Raw genomic sequence first — 16,972 nt, 5'->3', positions numbered from 1 at the left:
GGAGTTCTAAGTGTGATTCATAGAAAATTCTTGATTAGAGTTTAAAAATCATGGCCCTTTGGGCGACCCAACCAATTTTATCAACCAATGTTCATCATCATCGTTGGGCAACGGATGGATGAATGGTCATTTTCTGTTAAAATTACAGACAATTTATTTGTGTCCGGCAAACAATGATTGCCGACGATTTCCCCTGCCCCCATTCCATTTTTGACGGTGTTTTTTTGTTTTTGGGGTTTCCAGCTAATTAAAGTTCACAAAAATATCTCATTCCCAGCATATATCCAATTATGTTTTGGGACAACTTGAATTCAATGAGCCTGACAAGGAAGAAGAAGAGCATCATTGGTGGTTGGGGTGATTGATTACGGCTCAAAAAAGAAAAAAACAACAACAACAAACATTGACAGGTTTTTTGTTTTGTTTGTATTTGGTGGGTGGGGGAGAGAAAATGTCATGGGTAAACATTAAGGCTAAAATTGGATAACGAAGTTCGGTCTTTGACAGTAAATTGACAAATGAAATTTTGGGGCAGGACAAAAAAAAACAGAAACAACAGCAAGGGGAGTCTACATTTCAAGATTTAAGGTTGACTATAAATTTTGTGGAAAATAATTTTATTACAGCAAAAAACAAACCTTAGAGACTTTACTCTTTCCTATAGAGGAAGCTCAGGACCCTCACTATCCACAGGCTTGGATTTTTAAAAATATTGCCTCAACCGATTATTTTTTTAACACATTTTTCAATATCCACAACTCTCCTTGAAAGTGGTATTTTCAAAATATTTATACCCTTCACCACATACCCTTTACCACAGGTATTATGTATTTGAGCATATGTTTGTATTCTCCTTTTGAGAATATGCATTGAATCACTTTGTGAGTCGATTTATGCATGTCCGTCCATCCATGTTAAATTGTAAACAAAAAGCAGGTAGCATTTATTATCCGAATTGGATGAAATATGACACAAGTCACTTATTTGGCCCACGGACGAACCCTATTGAAATTGGGAAAAATCTGTTCCGATTTAAGGTAAATTATGTACCAAAGCCCCTATATATCATTCGATTTGCACGAAATTTGGCACAGCGTACTGAATTAGGTCTAGAATGATGTGTGTTAAGTTTTCTGAAAAAAGGTTCAGGTTTAGATATAGCTCCCATATATATTCTCATCCGATTTTATGTTAATGGTGCACCAAAGACCCTATATATATTTCAATTTGCACGAAATTTAACATAGGGTACTGAATTAGGTCCAGAATGATGTGTGCTAAGTTTCATGGAAATCGGTCCAGATTTAGATATAGTTCCCATATATAGTTTCGTCCGATTTTATGTAAATGGTACAACAAAGTCCCTATATATATCTTTCGATTTGCACGAAATTTGGCACAGCGTACTGAACTGAGCCTAGAATAATGTATGCTAAGTTTCCTGAAAATCGGTTCAGGTTTAAATATAGATATTTAGATAAAGCTCCCACATATATTTTTGTTCTATTTTATGTAAATGGTGCACAAAAGTCCCTATATATCATTCGATTTGCACGGAGTTTTGCTCAGGGTACCGAATTAGATCCAGAATGATGTGTGCTATATTTCGTGAAAATCGGATCAGATTTAAATATAGCTTCCGTATATAGTTTCGTCCGATGTTATGTAAATCGTGCACAAAAGTCCCTATATATCATTCGATTTGCTCGAAATTTTGCACATGGTACCGAATTAGGTCCAGAATTATGTGTGCTAAGTTTCGTGTAAACCGGATCAGATTTAGATATAGCTCCAATATATGTAGTTTTGTCCGATTTTATTTAAATGGTCCACCAAAGTCCCTATATATCTTTCAATTTGCACGAAATTTGGCATAGGGTACTGAATTAGGTCCAGAATGATGTGTGCCAAGTTTTGAGAAAATCGGTTCAGATATAGATATAGCTTACATATACATTTTCGTCCGATTTAAGGTAAACGGGGCGCCAAAGTCCCTAAATATATTTATATTTGCAGGAAATTTGGCATAGCATACTGAATTAAGGTTAGAATGATGTATGCTAAGCTTCGTGGAAATTGGTTCAGATGTAGATATAGCACCCATATTTATTTTCGTCCGATTTAAGATAAATGGTGCGCCAAAGTCCCTAAATATATTTCGACTTGCAGGAAATTTGGCATGGCATACTGAATTAAGTCTAGAATGATATGTGCTAAGTTTCGTGAAAATCGGATCAGGTATATCTTCCATATATATTTTCGTCCGATTTTATGTAAATGGTGAACCATTTAATGAAAATGGTGAACCAAAACCTTTATAAAAAATTTTCGATTTGCACGAAATTTTGTATATCGCACTGAATTAAGTCTAGAATGGTGTGTGCTAAGTTTAGTGAATATCGGTTCAGTTTTAGATATAGCTTCCATAAATATTTTCGTCCGATCTAAGGTTAATGGTTCTTTGTGGTCTCATATAGTCGGCCCAGTCCGACTTTACTACTTTCCTTGCTGGTTTTCATGAAGGAAAGTGTGGCCTTCATAAAAAATTGTGTTATTCCTTTTTTACAAATTTTCCGAATTTCTTCTTCTTAAAAAATTCAATCATCCAGAAGAGAAAACATTCCACAGCCATGCAGCTTTGGTGATGTATGTATTGGTGCAATATTTTTTTATTTTTTGCTGGCCATTAACCAGGTATCAAGTAATGGATTCTTAACGATTTCCTTTTACTTATTTGCATTCTTTTTTCGTTTTGTATTCCATTTTCCAAATTGACTCAATTGCCGTGGCCCACCCATCTCTTTTCCACGATACCTGCATTTTCCCATATGTAAATGCATTTTCCCATGCAAAAGCATTGGCAATGATGGATGGATGAGTGGCTGGATGCATTGCCAAGAACTGAAAAGGCAACTTAAAAGACAAATGTTGTCATAAAAATTTTAAAACCATTTTTTTTCTTCAGAATATCCTTATTATTGATTCCATTCCTTCCTTCCTTTTGTATTATGCAATGACTTCGAAGAAGAGGAATACGATGAGAACGACGAGGATGATGATGGCATTACCGCCATCAATTCACATTTAAAAGCTTTAAATGTTACGGTGTCTGATTATGAGTTCAGCTACTAACGATTTTCATTCTTGGAAATGACTTTTCATCTATTTTGAATGTTCGCGTGTATGTGTGTGCGTTTGTTTGTAGCTTTTAATGTTGTATTATTCAGTAGCGTTAAATTTTATTCGCTACATTAACCGGGAAATAGAAAGAAAGGAAATGAATGAGCGATTATGGAAGAAAATGGAAATTTTGAAATGCTGAAAGACAATATTAAGAAGAAATGAAAGTTCCTTGGAAGAAGGATCTGCATTTGCATGTCTTTTCATAGACCTGAATTTTTAAAAAAATTTCCAATGATTCTTTACAGGCGTGGATTTTTATACCCTTCACCACACTGGGGTGCAGGGTATTATGCCTTTGTGCATATATTTGTAACAGCCAAAAGGAACGAGATAGACACATGGTTCCTTTTGAGAATATGCAAAGAATCACTTTTTTAGTCGATTTGTGTATGTCCGTCCGTCTGTCTGTGCTTGTTAAATTGTAAACTAAGTATAGGACTCATTTACGATCCGAATTGAATGAAGTTTGGTATAGGTCACTTATTTGGCCCAAGGACGAACCATATTGAAATTGGGAAAAATCGGTTCATATTTATATATAGCTACCATATATATTTTCGTCCGATTTAATATAAATGGTGTACCAAAGTCCCTATATATCTTTCGATTTGTACGAAATTTGGCACAGCCTAATGATTTAGGTCCAGAATGATGTGTTTTAAGTTTCCTGAAAATCGGTCCAGATATATATATATATATATATTTTCGTCCGATTTAATGTAAATGGTGCACCAAAGTCCCTATATATCATTCGATTTGCACGAAATTTGGCATAGCGTAATGAATTAAGTCTAGAATGATGTGTGTTAAGTTTCGTGAAAATCGGTTCAAGTTTAGATATGGCTCCCATATATATTTTCGTCCGATTTAAGGTAAATGTTATACCAAAGTCCCTAAATATCTTTCGATTCCCACGAAATTTGGCACATCGTATTGAATTAGGTGTAGAATGATGTCCGTTAAGTTTCGTGAAAATCGGTCTAGATTTAGATATAGCTCCCATATATATTTTCGTCCGAATTTAGGTAATTGGTACACCAAATACCCTATATATCTTTCGATTTGCACAAAATTTGGCATAACGTACTGAATTGAGCCTAGAATCATGTCTGCCAAATTTCGTGAAAATTGGTCCAGATTGATATATAGCTCCCATATATATTTTCGTCCGATTTAATGTAAATGGTGTACCAAAGTTCCTATATATCCTTCGATTTGCACGAAATTTGGCACAGGGTACTGAATTAAGCCTTGAATAATGTGTGCTAAGTTTAGTGAAAATCGGTCAAGATTTAGATATAGCTCCCATATATATTTTCGTCCGATTTAAGGTAAATGGTGCACTAAAGTCCCTATATATCTATCGATTTGCACGAAATTTTGGCATAGCGTAATGAATTAGGTCTAGAATTATGTCTACTAAGTCTCTTGAAAATCGGTTCAGATTTTGATATAGCTCCCATATATAGTTTCTTCCGATTTTATGTAAATGGTGCACCAAAGTCCCTATAGGTCTTTCGATTTTCACGAAATTTGGCATAGCGTAATGAATTAAGTCTAGAATGATGTGTGTTAAGTTTCGTGAAAATCGGTTCAGGTTAAGATATAGCTCCCATATATATTTTCGTCCGATTTCATGTAAATGGTGCACCAAAGTCTCTATATATCATTCGATGTGCACGAAATTTGACATAGCGTAATGAATTAGGTCCAGAATGATGCGTCCTAAGTTTCGTGAAAATCGTTTCAGATTTAGATATAGCTCCCATATATATTTTCGTCCGATTTCGTCCCATGAAATCGAATCCTTAAATTCTCCTACAACAATTCATTTTCCCATTTAATTCTCAATTGTTAAAATTGTGTCCTGCCTAACAGCCATAATAACAATTGTTGGAATTTTTCAATTGATTTATTACTAATGGATTTTCATGTAATATCCCTAGCCTTAAGGCAAATCCATTCTATGGTCGATAAAGTACTGCTGTGACGTTTAACCATAGAGCAACACCTACACATATACACATATATATATATATATATATATATGTGTCAGAATCCTAAGCAAATCCCCTTTAATAATATTCCATTAAAGATGGTTTTAGTTTAGTTGTGGAACGTGTGGATGGCAAAAGGCAAAAAAGCAGAATGGGCCTAGGTACCGGATATGTCACTGATGGCATTTTATTCTCCCATGCCATGGATGAAGATGAGAGAGCAAGAGAGGATAATGGCGATAACTGTTATGCGTTGATATCACCAACAATACCAAGGATGATTATAGTAATTATTCCTAATGATTATGGGCACATTCAAACATTACATGCTTGGAGAAATCATCATCATCAGCGTCAACATCATCTTTGATAGTAGTTGTGTGAGTATGTGTGTGAGTGTGTAATGGAAGAAATATCCTCTTTGGTCTCAGCCATTAGTAGTTTGAAGCATTTAATAATGCTAATAATACCATTTTCTTGCTAAATATTTTCTAAATAGGCATATAAATGGCTTAGGAGTCATATTCCGTTAGGAAGAACCATTAGTTGAGTAGGGGAAATATTTACCTAGGATTATGTATAAAAGGGAAGGGATTAAAAACTCATGACTATGAAGAAAATATTTAAACATTTGTGAAAAATATTTATTTTTATTTCTAAATAAAAAAAATATTTTTCCAACAAAATCCAGATCCCAAATACTCGATTACAATTATTGCCAGTCAATGGCAAAATACAATATTCGCAGCGTAATTTTTCAACAATTTATTAGCAAATAAAAAACGAATATCGCAAATAGATTCAATTAATTTCAAAAAAAAAAAAAAAACACTGGAACCCTATAAAACCAGCAAAAGCATGCCGACCACAAAACATTCCAAAACCCCAAAATACTTTACACATCAAAAGGACCTATAGCAAAGGAAAAAAACCCCAACAACAACATCGTATCCTTTTGATGTTTTTGTTGGATTTTTTTTTTTTTTGGAAAAACCGTAGGGCTTTTTTATTTCAGTTACCGAATTTTTACAGTTAGTTGGTCATTTGAAGTCAACCAACTAAATGTCTATCCATCTTCCAGTTGCTGGGGTTTTTTCGTTTTTTTCTTTCATTTTGAATAACCTATTTTTTGTTGTTGTTCTTGCTGTTGTTGGACAATACATCTGCTAATGAAATACCTTAAATGTTGCCTAGCTGAGTGTATCGTATGTCCGGGCCAGGATGAATGTCTATGTGTCTAAAATTCGTATGTTGAATATTTATTTCTCATCTTTATCCTTGTTCTATTTCAGTTAAGTGCGTAGCTAAATACAAAGGACTGTGGGTAGTAGGGTGGAGAGAAAATGTTCTTACAAGGAACACATATTTTAAAAAAGAAACAAATATATATCCACGCCTATTTGTAGGCCCTTAAACATACCTTTAAAAAATCCACGCCTATTTGTAGGCCCTTAAACATACCTTTAAAAAATCCACGCCTATTTGTGGGCCCTTAAACATACTTTTAAAGAATCCACGCCTATTTATATGTCCTTAAACATACCTTTAAAAAATCCACGCCTATTTGTAGGCCCTTAAACATACTTTTAAAAAATCCACGCCTATTTTTAGGCCCTTAAAAATACTTTTAAACAATCCACGCCTATTTGTATGCCCTTAAAAATACTTTTAAACAATCCACACCTATTTGTATGCCCTTAAACATACCTTTAAAAAATCCACGCCTATTTGGAGGCCCTTAAACATACTTTTAAAAAATCCTCGCCTATTTATAAGCCCTTAAATATACTTTAAAAAAATCCACGCCTATTTGTATGCCCTTAAATATACTTTTAAAAAATCCACGCCTATTTGTAAGCCCTTAAACATACCTTTAAAAAATCCACGCCTATTTGTGGGCCCTTAAACATACTTTTAAAGAATCCACGCCTATTTGTATGTCCTTAAACATACTTTTAAAGAATCCACGCCTATTTGTATGTCCTTAAACATACCTTTAAAAAATCCACGCCTATTTGTAGGCCCTTAAACATACTTTTAAAAAATCCACGCCTATTTGGAGGCCCTTAAAAATACTTTTAAAAAATCCTCGCCTATTTATAAGCCCTTAAATATACTTTAAAAAAATCCACGCCTATTTGTATGCCCTTAAATATACTTTTAAAAAATCCACGCCTATTTGTAAGCCCTTAAACATACCTTTAAAAAATCCACGCCTATTTGTGGGCCCTTAAACATACTTTTAAAGAATCCACGCCTATTTGTATGTCCTTAAACATACTTTTAAAGAATCCACGCCTATTTGTATGTCCTTAAACATACCTTTAAAAAATCCACGCCTATTTGTAGGCCCTTAAACATACTTTTAAAAAATCCACGCCTATTTGGAGGCCCTTAAACATACTTTTAAAAAATCCTCGCCTATTTATAAGCCCTTAAATATACTTTAAAAAAATCCACGCCTATTTGTATGCCCTTAAATATACTTTTAAAAAATCCACGCCTATTTGTAAGCCCTTAAACATACCTTTAAAAAATCCACGCCTATTTGTAGGCCCTTAAACATACCTTTAAAAAATCCACGCCTATTTGTGGGCCCTTAAACATACTTTTAAAGAATCCACGCCTATTTGTATGTCCTTAAACATACTTTTAAAGAATCCACGCCTATTTGTATGTCCTTAAACATACCTTTAAAAAATCCACGCCTATTTGTAGGCCCTTAAACATACTTTTAAAAAAATCCTCGCCTATTTATAAGCCCTTAAATATACTTTTAAAAAATCCACGCCTATTTGTATGCCCTTAAACATACCTTTAAAAAATCCACGCCTATTTGGAGGCCCTTAAACATACTTTTAAAAAATCCTCGCCTATTTATAAGCCCTAATATACTTTAAAAAAATCCACGCCTATTTGTATGCCCTTAAATATACTTTTAAAAAATCCACGCCTATTTGTAAGCCCTTAAACATACCTTTAAAAAATCCACGCCTTTCTGTAGGCCCTTAAACATACCTTTAAAAAATCCACGCCTATTTGTATGCCCTTAAACATACCTTTAAAAAATCCACGCCTATTTGGAGGCCCTTAAACATACTTTTAAAAAAATCCTCGCCTATTTATAAGCCCTTAAATATACTTTTAAAAAATCCACGCCTATTTGTATGCCCTTAAACATACCTTTAAAAAATCCACGCCTATTTGGAGGCCCTTAAACATACTTTTAAAAAATCCTCGCCTATTTATAAGCCCTTAAATATACTTTAAAAAAATCCACGCCTATTTGTATGCCCTTAAATATACTTTTAAAAAATCCACGCCTATTTGTAGGCCCTTAAACATACCTTTAAAAAATCCACGCCTATTTGTAGGCCCTTAAACATACCTTTAAAAAATCCACGCCTATTTGTAGGCCCTTAAACATACCTTTAAAAAATCCACGCCAATTTGTAGGCCCTTAAACATATCTTTAAAAAATCCACGCCAATTTGTAGGCCCTTAAACATATCTTTAAAAAATCCACGCCTATTTGTAGGCCCTTAAACATACTTTTAAAAAATCCACGCCTATTTGTAGGCCCTTAAACATACTTTTAAAAAATCCACGCCTATTTTTAGGCCCTTAAAAATACTTTTAAGCAATCCACGCCTATTTGTATGCCCTTAAAAATACTTTTAAACAATCCACGCCTATTTGTATGCCCTTAAACATACCTTTAAAAAATCCACGCCTATTTGGAGGCCCTTAAACATACTTTTAAAAAAATCCTCGCCTATTTATAAGCCCTTAAATATACTTTTAAAAAATCCACGCCTATTTGTATGCCCTTAAACATACCTTTAAAAAATCCACGCCTATTTGGAGGCCCTTAAACATACTTTTAAAAAATCCTCGCCTATTTATAAGCCCTTAAATATACTTTAAAAAAATCCACGCCTATTTGTATGCCCTTAAATATACTTTTAAAAAATCCACGCCTATTTGTAAGCCCTTAAACATACCTTTAAAAAATCCACGCCTTTCTGTAGGCCCTTAAACATACCTTTAAAAAATCCACGCCTATTTGTAGGCCCTTAAACATACCTTTAAAAAATCCACGCCAATTTGTAGGCCCTTAAACATATCTTTAAAAAATCCACGCCAATTTGTAGGCCCTTAAACATATCTTTAAAAAATCCACGCCAATTTGTAGGTCCTTAAACATATCTTTAAAAAATCCACGCCTATTTGTAGGCCCTTAAACTTACCTTTAAAAAATCCACGCCTATTTGTAGGCCCTTAAACATACCTTTAAAAAATCCACGTCTATTTGTAGGCCCTTAAACATACTTTCAAAAAATCTACGCCTATTGTAGGTCTTTAAAAATATATATGTTAAAAATTACCACGCCCATTGTAAAAAATGCCACACCTAATAAAGGTCATAAAAATATCTTTGTAAATCGGCGCTATGTAGACACATTGAAGATACTATTTTGAATACATTCCACCCTAATATCCTCCCATTTTAGCCACTTTCATCAACCATTTATTTCACACTACTACCCATTTCGCCTCTATCCGAATTTTCTGTCTGGGCATTCGTGCATATCCTTGTTATTTTTGCCTGGATACATTCTAACACGATGTCTCAGTAAATTTAGCAATGTTACTTTCATTCCTTGTTCATTTTCTTTTCAAATGCCTATCCACTTTTTTGGATGGTTGGTGCCATTTGTGGTTCCATGACATACGAAAAAGGAATTCATAGGCCAAATAGAAAGAAAGAGCAATGAATAAACAAAACCCGGGAACTAAAACTGACTGAAATAAATGGTGGCGAAAATGAAAAATAGTGGCATGGAACACAAGAAAAAACAATATAGGCCATGTTAATACACAAAGACACATATACTAATACATACTGGCACACAAAGAGATACACATATGGCTTTTTCGCCCAGCCATTAAACATTTGGTGAAACAATTTGTCTTTCCTATTGTGAGGGGGGATAGAATCGTGGGGACGATTTCATTGGAATTGGTATGTAGGATTGGTGTGTGTGTGTAGGATTGCTATCTCACGTTTCCGTATAATTGATTAACTTTCATGTTATTGTTTTAACACATTTGTTTATTTTATATTTTTTTCTTTGTTTTTTTTTCTTTTCCAGAACTCTGCCGAACCTGTGTACTCTCCTACCATGGCTGGTGGCCTGTTTTCCATAGATCGTAAATTCTTCGAATTGTTGGGCACCTATGATTCTGGCTTTGATATTTGGGGTGGTGAAAATCTGGAATTATCATTTAAAACATGGATGTGTGGTGGCACCTTGGAAATTGTGCCATGCTCACATGTGGGTCATATATTCCGCAAAAGGTCGCCATATAAGGTAAGTGCAGAAAAATAAAATAAATATTAATTGTAATATAAAAATTCCATACCATGGGGCCAATTTTTATTTCTTAAATTTCCCGTTTAAAAAATACCTCCATTGGAACTTGTTACATTATTATAAATAGTCCAGGGGGGATACAGCACTTCACTTCTACACATTTTTTAAAAAAACTCATATCCAAACCTCTCCCTCTTCCCTGTCCTTTTCACTACATGGTAACTGCTTACAAGCTACACACATTATATTTTCTTTGATTCCTCTTGTGGTTTAGAGAGTGAAAACTCACTCTCTAACGCAGCAGCAGAACCTGAAACCCCACACCACGCATTTCAAATAAAAAAAAATCCAACAAAAATTTAATCCTCACACACACTTTGGCATGTGTACTTGTCACAACCGAACTCTCACTCATTCGTTCAGTCACTCACTTTTGGACACACACACACCATAGACCAGAGAAAATTACCTCGGACCACAATGTAAACATGCTTTGCAAAAAACCAATTCTAGTCTCTGGAACGACCATTGAGCTTTAACCGCCATAGATGCTTTGCTCTGCGTTGCTCGGTACTGGACACTTTGAAAAGCAACGAAACGTAACGAAATTGTATTATGGAAAGCAAATATGGGCTGGATGGCTGGCAGATAGACATTCAGACAGACAGGACGACAGTAATGTTGGAGAAATGTGAACCAACAACAAGAGCAACTGAGGCAAAAAAAATGAAACTGATTAAAAATTCTAGCTGTCATGACCACTACGGGCGACCAATCCTTGATAGATAGGAATGTTGGTGTTGTGTTTGTAATCAGATCAACACTTGAATAGGCGACAAAGTAAATTAGACAGCTTTAAAATTGTGGAAATACACACAAAATATTTTTAAAAAATTCACGCCTATAGGAGGACACATCAGACACCGTTCGAAATACATATGGAAGCTATGGCTGCATCTGCACCAATTTCAACAAAACCCAATAACGCCTCAAGTTAATTGAATAAACATTAGGAGTTTGGTGCACCATTAAAGTAAAATCGGACAAATATATATGTATATGTGGGAGCTATATTGAAATCTGAATCGATTGTTCCGAAACTTACCACACACCATTCTAGACTCAATTCAGTACGCTATGCCAATTTTTGTGAAAATCGAAGGATATAAAGGGACTTTGGTACACCATTTACATAAAATCGGACAAAAATATAAATGTGAGCTATATCTAAATCTGAACCGATTTTCAAGAAATTTTACACACATCATTCTAGATTCAATCTAGTAAGCTATGCCGAATTTCGTGCAAATCGAAGGATATAAAGGGACTTTGGTGCACTATTTAAATAAAATCGGACGAAAATATATATGGGAGCTATATCTAAATCTGAACCGATTTTCACGAAACTTGCTACTCATCAGTCCCAATTCAATTCATTACGCTATGCCAAATTTCGTGCAAATCGAAGGATATAAAGGGACTTTGGTGTACTATCTACGTAAAATCGGACATATATATATATATATATATATATATAAATCAGAACCGATTTTCATGAAACTTGGCACACATCACTCCGGGCGCAATTTAGTACGCTATGCCAAATTTCGTGAAAATCGAAAGATTTATAGGTACTTTGGTGCACCATTTACCTTAAGTCGGAGAAATATATATGGGAGCTATATATAAATTTGAACCGATTTTTACGAAACTTATCACACAAAATTTTAGGCTTATGTCAGTACGCTGTGCCATATTTCGTGCAAATCGAAAAATATTTAGGGACTTTGGTGCACCATATACCTTAAATCGGACGAAAATATATATATGGGAGCTATATCTAAATCTGAACCGATTTTCAGGAAACTTAATACACATCAGTCTAGACGTAATTTAGCACGCTATGCCAAATTTCGTGGAAATGGAAGGATATATAGGGACTTTAATGCCCTATTAATCTTAAATCGGACGAAAATATATATGGGAGCTATATCTAAATCTGAACCGATTTTTCAGAAACTTAACACACATCACTCTAGACGTAATTTAGTACCCTATGCCAAATTTCATGCAAATCGAAAGATATATAGGGACTTTGGTGCACTATTTTCCCAAAATCGGAAGAAAATATATATGGGAGCTATATCGAAATCTGAACCGATTTTCACGAAACTTAAGGCACATCACTCTAGGCTTCATTTAGTACGCTATGCCAAATTTCGTCGAAATCGAATGGTATTTAAGTATTTTAGTGCACCATTTACCTTAAATCGGACGAAAATATATATGGGAGCTTTATTTAAATCTGAACCGATTTTTCTCAATTTCAATAGGGTTCATCCTTGGGCCAAATAAATAATCTATACCAAATTTCATTCAATTCGAATCATAAATTCGACCTTTACTTTGTTTACAATTTAACATGGACAGACGGACGGACATGCATAAATCGACTTAAAATGTGATTCTATGCGTATTCTCAAAATGAACCATGAACCATGTATCTCGTTTCCTTTTGCCTGTTACAAATATATGCAGAAAGAAAAAAAATGCTGTACCGCAGTGTGGTGAAGGGTATAAAAATCCGCGACTATTGGAGAACACTAAAAAATAATTTTATAAAATCCACACCTATTGAAGGTTACCAAAAGGTTACGCCTATGGAGGATTAAAATGTTGAAGCTTTTGGAGGGTTACTAAAAATTTGTTAAGATTGTTTATTGATTGTCCTGCCAGCATTCCCTCACATTCTGGTTCATAAGGGCCATATACCATGTTCAGCTCAAATGACTTCCCCTTTATTTCGTTCCACAAAATAAGGAAGAACAATATCAAGTGTGGACCACAATCCATGGTTCCATCGAGAAAAAACCCCAACTCTTCCTCCAAGTAACGAAAAACCCTCGAAGCCGCTACCAACAATATTGAAAAACAAATGTGGCAGGACATGGAACGACCACCATAATTAGTGACTCAATTAAAACCAGCCACAGAAGCAGCAGCGACAACAACAACAACAAAACCACCTCGTGTTTGTGGTATAACAAACATATTTTTTGTCGTATTTAATGTTGTGCATGGTTTGACAATGTTAAGAAGATTTGATGGAAACAAAAAGAACGGGGTGAGGAAGCAAATGGTGGGTTCTGGGGTGGTGGGTTAAGGGGCTTGAAAAAAAGTTCAACCACATGAAATTAAAAACAAAAGAAATAATTTTTCTACATTCAAATGTTTATGTATGAGTGGATACTTTGGCATGTAATTGGGTTAATTTCCCATGTTGCCACCACCACACACACACACAGTCATCATCGCCACCACCACCACCGCTACAAATGTACTTGGAAATGCATATTTGCTTGCTGAGCAATGCATTCAAGCATACAAACAAAAGGCAAGCATGTTAAACACAAAACAAACTCTGAGGTCCTACTCACCAACGCATTCATTCACTGGCTCGCAAACACATATGCACATGCACACACACATAAACATTGAGAAATGCCCTGCTTCACTCTCCTTGATATGATCCCCAGCGGATACTCGACTGGGTGTGCTTATTGCCATTAGTTCCGTGGTACTCAGATGCAAACAACACACACACACATGTGCATACAAGAGGTTCTTATTGCATTGTCTTGCAATGATTGCATGTGTGTGTGTGTGTCTGTGTGAGTGCCAGTTTGCATTGACGTTTTTTGCTGCTGATGGAGGGTAGGAAATGTTTGCATAAAATAGTTATGTTTTGGGGTTTTCATTCTTATGTTCTTTATATTTATGTTATGTATGTACATATATATGTATGTGTGTTTATGAACATCCTCTTTTTCCCCCCATATCTCCCAGGAATTTATTTAATATTTTTGTCGTAGCATTGTTTCTGTTTCTTTTCCCCGGTTGTTTTTATACCCTCCACCATAGTATGGAGGGTATATTAGTTTTGTTTTTCCGTTTGTAACGCATCGAAATAATCATTTCCGACCCTATAAAGTATATATATTCTTGATCAGCGTAAAATTCTATGACGATATAGCCATGTCCGTCTGTCTGTCTGTCTGTCTGTTGTAATCACTCTAGCGTCTAAACGAATGGAGATAGATCGCCAAAATTTTGCATAGAGTCGTCTTTTGTCTGCAGGCAGGTCAAGTTCGAAGATGGGCTTTATCGGTCCACGTTTAGGCATAGCTCCCATATAAGGGTACCCCCAAATTTTCGGTATTTTGGGGTTCTTGAGCGCGGTTTTCAACCGAATTCGCTGAAATTTGGGTTCTTATTGGGTACTTAATATCTCCACAAAAAATTATAAATATAGGTCCACTTTTTCTGGTAGCCCCCATATAAGGGTACCCCCAATTTTGCGGTATTTTGGGGTTCTTGAGCGCGTTTTTCAACCGATTTCGCTGAAATTTGGTACATTTGGTTCCTATTGGGTGCCAAATATCTCCACGAAAAATTTTAAATATAGGTCCAATTTTTCGGGTAGCCCCCATATAAGGGTACCCCCCAATTTTCGGTATTTTAGGGTTCTTGAGCGCGGTTTTCAACCAAATTCGCTGAAATTTGGTACATTGGGTTCTTGTTAGGTACCAAATTTCCCCACTAAAAATTATAAATATAGGTCCACCTTTTCCGGTAGCCCCCATATAAGGGTACCCCCAATTTTCGCTATTTTGAGGTTCTTGAGCACGTTTTTCAACCGAATTCCCCGAAATTTGGTATTTTGTAGTCGTATATGGTAACAAATTTCCCTACAAAAAATTATTGATATGCACCCCCTTTTTGGGGTAGTCCCCATATAACCCCCTTTTTTATATTAAAATAGTTATGCAATCTGTTCCGCGTTTTGGATTTGGTTCTAAGACTCTGTTGTAATCATATCACCTGCGGAGGATATCGAGATAAAAAACTAGAACGTAAGGTTCGCTAATGAACTATATATGAACTATAACCCGTACTTAGACCTAGCCCCTGCGTGAGAGGTACCAGAAGGAGTGGACCCGTATTCCCCATCATCAAACTTGAACTAAGTTTGGAAGAAATTATAAGATGGCCAAAGTTTGGATGAAATCAAAATTTTCTGAAACAAATTTGGTCCAAAGGAACATGGGGTCTAGAACCATTTTAACCGTGTATTAAAAATTAATCCATTAAAAATTTCTGAAATTTGTTTTATAGTTTACATTGTGTTTTACATAACTGGTTTGTGGAAATGTCGAAATATGTTCATTTTTTTTATTTTCCCTATATTTTCATTTTAAGTACCTGTCAGTATATCTATGGTGGAGGGTATCCAAAGTTTGGCCCGGCCGAACTTAACGCTTTTTCACTTGTTTTATTTTCATTTCTCATTCACGCTTTTGGTTTCTTGTGATATCTTTGTGTGTGTGTGTTATTTTTTATATGTTTCCACAAAATTTTCGGAATTCATTTGTTCTATTTTCTCTCCCACTTTCATTGTATTTTCCTCATTCCTCTCTCTCTCTCTCTTTGCAGTGGCGTTCAGGCGTTAATGTACTTAAAAAGAATTCGGTACGCTTGGCTGAAGTCTGGTTGGATGATTATGCAAAATATTATTATCAACGGATAGGCAATGACAAAGGTGATTATGGTGATGTCACGTCGCGAAAAGAATTACGGTAAGTTTTTGTTATATTTCGTTTGTTTGTTTGTTTGTATTCTTTAGAGAATATTTTGATTGTATCCAATTTTTTTGTTTGTATGAGATGAGGGATAATGTTTTTAAATTATAAGTTTTATATTAAATGAAAATGATTTTGGGTTATAATGTACTTTCTTTGAGAGGAAAGCAACATTGTCCTCGAATATATTGTCCACGAATATTAAGAAAATTTAAAAGTCCAGAACACAATTTTTTATCGAATAGTTTTTTTCTTAAGAAAATGTTTTCGGAAATCTTCAAATTAATCCTAAGGAGTTTGGATTTTTTTTAATAGAATAAACTCAACATAGAAATAACCAGTAAGGAAAGTAGTAAAGTCGGACGGGGCCGACTCTAGGATACCCTTCACCACTATGGGTACATTAAACAGGACTATTAACATGAAATTGGATGAAATAAAATATGTGATATTTATCTAAATGTGAATCTACGTAGATCTATCCATAAAGTATGTAAATCGACTTCAAACAAATATAAATGGGTCATCCGTTGGGCTATGTCTGTACTTCTAGAAAACGCAACTACGTAATTCTATGCTCAATTTTGTACGTTGTGCAAAATTTGATGTCAATCTGACTAACATGAGGAGTATGATGCCCAATTTGCTTGATATCGGGCGAAAAAATAGATGTAAGCTATATCCACATATTAAGCGATTTCAAACAAACTTGTCACAGGTTAGGTTATACTAACTTTAGAACGTTTTGTTCCTATTGGTTCCTTGGTGCGTCAAT

General features: G+C 35.0%; 1 protein-coding gene across 1 annotated transcript; it reads left to right on the top strand.

Annotated features, from left to right (window-relative positions):
* Nucleotides 1-10,340: 10,340 nt before the first annotated feature.
* On the top strand, nt 10,341-16,198 carry LOC133332436 (putative polypeptide N-acetylgalactosaminyltransferase 9). Its single transcript, XM_061540876.1, has 2 exons — nt 10,341-10,555; nt 16,052-16,198. Exons 1-2 carry the CDS (start codon nt 10,367-10,369, stop codon nt 16,196-16,198), a joined length of 336 nt encoding a protein of 111 aa, XP_061396860.1. The 5' UTR covers nt 10,341-10,366.
* Nucleotides 16,199-16,972: the final 774 nt, after the last annotated feature.

The sequence above is a fragment of the Musca vetustissima genome, unplaced genomic scaffold (assembly GCF_032173495.1).
Source record: "Musca vetustissima isolate MV318-11 ecotype Yass unplaced genomic scaffold, APGP_CSIRO_Mvet_v1 utg14744, whole genome shotgun sequence".
NCBI lineage: Eukaryota > Metazoa > Arthropoda > Insecta > Diptera > Muscidae > Musca > Musca vetustissima.
Note: the sequence above shows the minus strand (reverse complement) of the source record. Positions and strands in the feature narration are given on the sequence as shown.

What these genes read in the sequence shown, in the direction of transcription:
- LOC133332436 (XM_061540876.1), top strand. Translation starts at nt 10,367, where the DNA reads ATGGCTGGTGGCCTGTTTTCCATAGATCGTAAATTCTTCGAATTGTTG. An exon ending in GCAAAAGGTCGCCATATAAG is followed by an intron (nt 10,556 to 16,051) that starts GTAAGTGCAGAA and finishes CTCTCTTTGCAG; the next exon opens with TGGCGTTCAGGCGTTAATGT.